General features: G+C 34.9%; 1 protein-coding gene across 1 annotated transcript; it reads right to left on the reverse strand.

Annotated features, from left to right (window-relative positions):
- Positions 1 to 1,539: 1,539 nt before the first annotated feature.
- On the reverse strand, positions 1,540 to 3,534 carry LOC137810018 (protein PHLOEM PROTEIN 2-LIKE A10-like). Its single transcript, XM_068611125.1, has one exon. The coding sequence runs from the start codon at positions 3,156 to 3,158 to the stop codon at positions 1,890 to 1,892; it is 1,269 nt and encodes a 422-aa protein (XP_068467226.1). The 5' UTR covers positions 3,159 to 3,534; the 3' UTR covers positions 1,540 to 1,889.
- Positions 3,535 to 4,631: the final 1,097 nt, after the last annotated feature.

Consider the following 4,631-nt stretch of genomic DNA (forward strand, 5'->3'; position numbering starts at 1 on the left):
ATGGAGAGGATGGTGTATTGGGATCAGAGTTCATTGACAAAGCCACCACCACACCATCAATAAGCATAGTAATCTCGTGCTCATTCACAAAGCCAAAATTGTAGTCTCAACAAGAGATATCAGATATGTATTTTTAATACATATCCACATACAACAGTTACAACTACTTTAATCATCTCTTTCTTAATGAGGTGAATATCAGTATTGTAATATTCAACCGTGCATATATTTGTTACCCATTTTTATTTTGATTTTTTTTTCCAATAAATCATGTTAGACATTATCATAAAGCTTTGACATCCAACTAGGTTACAGATATTCTAAAACTTTTGCGATCATTTACTATCACGTCAACATTTGTAAAAGAAGAAATAAAAAATATACAAACAAACAAAGGAGCTAAACAAACCTACACCAGAAAAGAAAATTAAACCTGAAATCCTAGAGATAACATTATCTCAAAGAACTAACATAATTAAACATCAAATAGTTAAAAGAAAGTTAACGGTAAAAGAACATTAATAATTGAGTAATTATTTATAATTTAATTTTATAAACTTATGCCTTTTATTTAAATTATACTTTCTAATAATTTTTTTACTTGAATTGTGTTTTTGAAGCCGCAGTCGACAACACCCCAATGGCATCCCTATAGGGTTTATTTGGTGAGGGTAATAACGGGGTTGAAGAAACAGAGCTTAATGGCGTGGGTGAAATAAGACGTGGAGAAGAAACAGAGGTCATTGATTTTGGAATAGAAAGAGCTCTGAGAACCAATGAAGATGGTCTGAGCTTGGGTAACACTAGCATGTTTACACTTTAGTATCAATACTGATTTCTCCAGTAACGTTCTCCTTCAATCTTCTATCCATCATGGTAAAGTTGGATCCAACCTAGACAGCACCCGTTGATTAGATCGCAATTCCCATTCTCAAAAGAAAAAATTATCATACAACCCATGTTCATCTAATTGATACAAACAAAATAAAGTAATAATTAACTAACGTCTTTATTTGGCAGTGCTTCCAAATTCCTTTTACAAAAAACTAAACAACTAACTAGATTACAACTGATATAGCTTCTAATTTTTTAACTACCACATCATTACTATTCCTATCATAATGACAGTGTTGCATGGCTCGTCAATAAAAGTTAGTTTTAGCTGTTCAAATGCTGGTTAATGTGAAACTAGCAAACTATATATCAAACGTGCATAAGCGCAATTTCCTCTGCCATTGCAAGCCAGATATCAAACATTCCACTTTCATTGATGATGAAATGAATAATTAAAAAACGAAGGACGTTCAAAGAATTTACGAGTACAGGTTGGGTGTCATGTCAGTTGTAATGTACTTTAAGCACAAACCAAGAATAGGCGAGGCTCGGCTGATTAAATGTTGCCAAGGCATTAGAAAATCTCAGTCTGCAATCTACCTTCTCATTCAGTTTCGTCATGGAACAAAGTAGTTATATCCAAAAGAGAACATGAAACAGAGTTGTCATATATATCCAAAATGGGAGAGGGTGGCAGAGTTCAAATGACCAGAGAGAATGCACCCTGGTTAATAGAAAATATCATATCACCAAAGTATGCACAAGGATATATTTACAACAAGATTCCAATTCAAGAATAGGTCTAATCATGATTGATACACCCTAAACAAATAGTATTGCTGGTTGATGAATGCTGGGGATTCTATGAGAGCTGTGGAGTTGGCCCATTAGTTTACAATGTAAGAAAACATACCTTCTATGGTCACTGTACATCTATAATATTAAGATTTACAAAACTAATCCATGTATACCCAAGGAAGCAGCATCTCCAGAAATTTTTTCTAGTTTAATTAGCAATCAAATCTTGAGGAATGAAAAGTAGTCACAACAATTACTTAAGCAGGCACCAAAGCCCAGCCTCCACCCATTATGTGAAGACACAAGGCGAGACATATAGTCACAATAACGGAGGACTTCGCTGCAACATATCTCACAATCTCAAGCACTGCCTCTTGAACAATATGAGCACATCTCCTCACAGAAGCACAAAATGTCTGCAAAACAAACTCCATGAAAGATCTAACAGTCTCAAATGTCACCCTTCCAGTCAGGTCAAGAACAAACCTCCTATTACTGGGAACCGCCAACGTTGACGAAATTTTGCCCACCCATCCACTCTTATTTTCTTCATCATAAACATCATCAACCTTCGATTCAATCGACGACATTTCTCCACCCAAGTCCTCATTTATCAGAGTTTCTCCAATAGCCAAATATGAACACGAACCGGAACCAACATCATTATTTGAACTTGTCAACACTTTATGAGACGTCTTGATGAGAGTCTCCACGGCACCATTACAAACAGAAACCAAGATTTCCCTCACATTGGTCTCATGCTTCGGGTTAGCTAAGCCAGCAAAGAAATCGTCATAGGTGTTGATATGCATGGTCTTGTCAAGATAAACCGCAACCGCGGTGCTCACAAACAATTGCACACAATTCCCAATCAGTTTCCCACACCTATCACCACAAACTACATCCACCCAAGCAAGAACAGCATCCGAACTGGATCCAACATGTGTGACACCACCAGTCTCATTGCTCGAGTTCGATTCTCCACCTAAGTGGTTACGCTGATCAGAATAAAACGCAAGAACCAGGTTCCTAGCAAAGCTTCCAAGAACTACAGAAGCAAAACCTGACCCAGCTGGTGTAAACATTTTGTCAAGCACCCGGTCCACGGCGGTTGAACCGGTTTGCTCACCACCAGTCCGGTTCATAGATTGATAACCGCGCACGACTCCCACGGTGACAGCATTGGTGACGCTAACCAAGGACTCCGACAAGTGTTGAGAGCGAGCAATCTTGGAAATTTGCTTCAAGCTATTGGGGATTTGATCTGAATCGGACTGCAGAAAGTCCTTGACGTCTCTGGATACGATTCCGATGGTATCTGCAGATTCGGATACGGCTTCCGCCACGGAAACCAATGCACCCACAAGCTTCGAGACCCTCTTTCTCTTACGAACCACAGAAGGCGCATGATAGAGCTTGTAAGCGCTGAACCCACCGAACCCAACAGCACACAAAATGAAGACCCATTTCTTTCTTTTACGGAAGTAATCAAAACCAAAACCCTCACCAACTAACTGCACTTCCATTAACCCCACTTACGGATATTTAAACTCGCCAATTTATTATTACGATCGTTGCTCACACAAACCAAAGGATGTTAAATAGATAGAGAAAAAAAGAGAGACAGACCTTGAAGAAGGTTGTGAGGTCAAAAATCGAGGGTTTGCGCTGGAGTTGGAGCTGTTTGGTATTGGTTGTTTTTGGTGGAAGCAATAGCCCCAACCGTCATCTTCAATTCAGCCGTCACGCCACATACAAATCACAACCACCACTAAATATTCCCATTTTTTTTTTGTTGGAGATATATTCTCTTATGGGCTGGTCTTTGTGGACGCTTCTCTGTTTTGGATATAGCAGGAGTGTCTTAAAACGAGTTAACATAACTAATATGCAAACTACCTACACCAAAAAAGGAAAAAAGAAATAGCAAATATATGTAGGAGGCTTAGGTATGCTGACTTGTTAAATTCTAAAAAATTGAAAGAAAAAAATAAGTCTAACCAAAAAGGAATGACTAGTAACACAGTTGTCATATAAAAAATGAAAAGAAAACTGGAGAATGAGTTATTAACAAGTTAAATTTTCTAATTTTACCTCTCACACAACTTTTAAACTTAAATAAAATAACCACTCTGATCTTTTTATAAGATTATTTAATTAATTCTTCAAGATTAACATAAATTTAGCACTAAAATTTGTTTTTTTTTTTTTACAAAATTACTCTTAGCAATGACAAGATAAATATTTCCAAATATTTCTATTAATTTTAAGTCTTTTCATTTTTTTTCTTATCATTGGTATATTACCAAAGTAGTGAAATATGTTAAAAATTATTTATATTGTAAAACTTAATAATAACATATAATAATCCCAAATTATATAAGTAGCACCATAATTATCATTAAAAGCGATTCCATAATATTTTTGAAACTATCATATATTATATTGATTTTAATTAGAATTTATGTAGTGTGTAGATATCATATAATTGTTGATATAAGAATCGATATAATATGTATAGTATTAATTCTAATAAAAATCAATATGATTTATAGTTGCACTTGGATTTGTTGTAGTCATCGATTTCATATGTTTTAATTTTAGAATATTAATGAAGTACTCATTTCATTGTTTTTTTTATCAGTAAAAAAAATGAAAAAAATTAAAATATTTAAGGGATGTTCCAACTTCTATATAAAGGTCTGAGACAATCTTAAAAAACCCTAACATTGTCAAGACAAGAAAGTACTACATCTGGATTAGTTCTACCTAACACAAACTACATACCATATGATATGTATAAATACTAACTGGACCACATGGTACTAATTTATGAATGGGATTCGGATAACTCTTGAACAAGGTTAACTAACATTATAATACATTGGAGGTGTATACATTTAAGTTCTAGCTTGTTGTTTTTTTAAACAATGTATTTACCATTTTCTATGTGATTAACATCTACAAGACAGCTACATGAATATATGACTTATAAAATT

Source organism: Phaseolus vulgaris, chromosome 2 (assembly GCF_000499845.2).
Source record: "Phaseolus vulgaris cultivar G19833 chromosome 2, P. vulgaris v2.0, whole genome shotgun sequence".
In the NCBI taxonomy this organism is placed as follows: domain Eukaryota; kingdom Viridiplantae; phylum Streptophyta; class Magnoliopsida; order Fabales; family Fabaceae; genus Phaseolus; species Phaseolus vulgaris.

Coding starts and splice junctions, on each gene's coding strand:
- LOC137810018 (XM_068611125.1), bottom strand. CDS start 3,158: ATGGAAGTGCAGTTAGTTGGTGAGGGTTTTGGTTTTGATTACTTCCGT.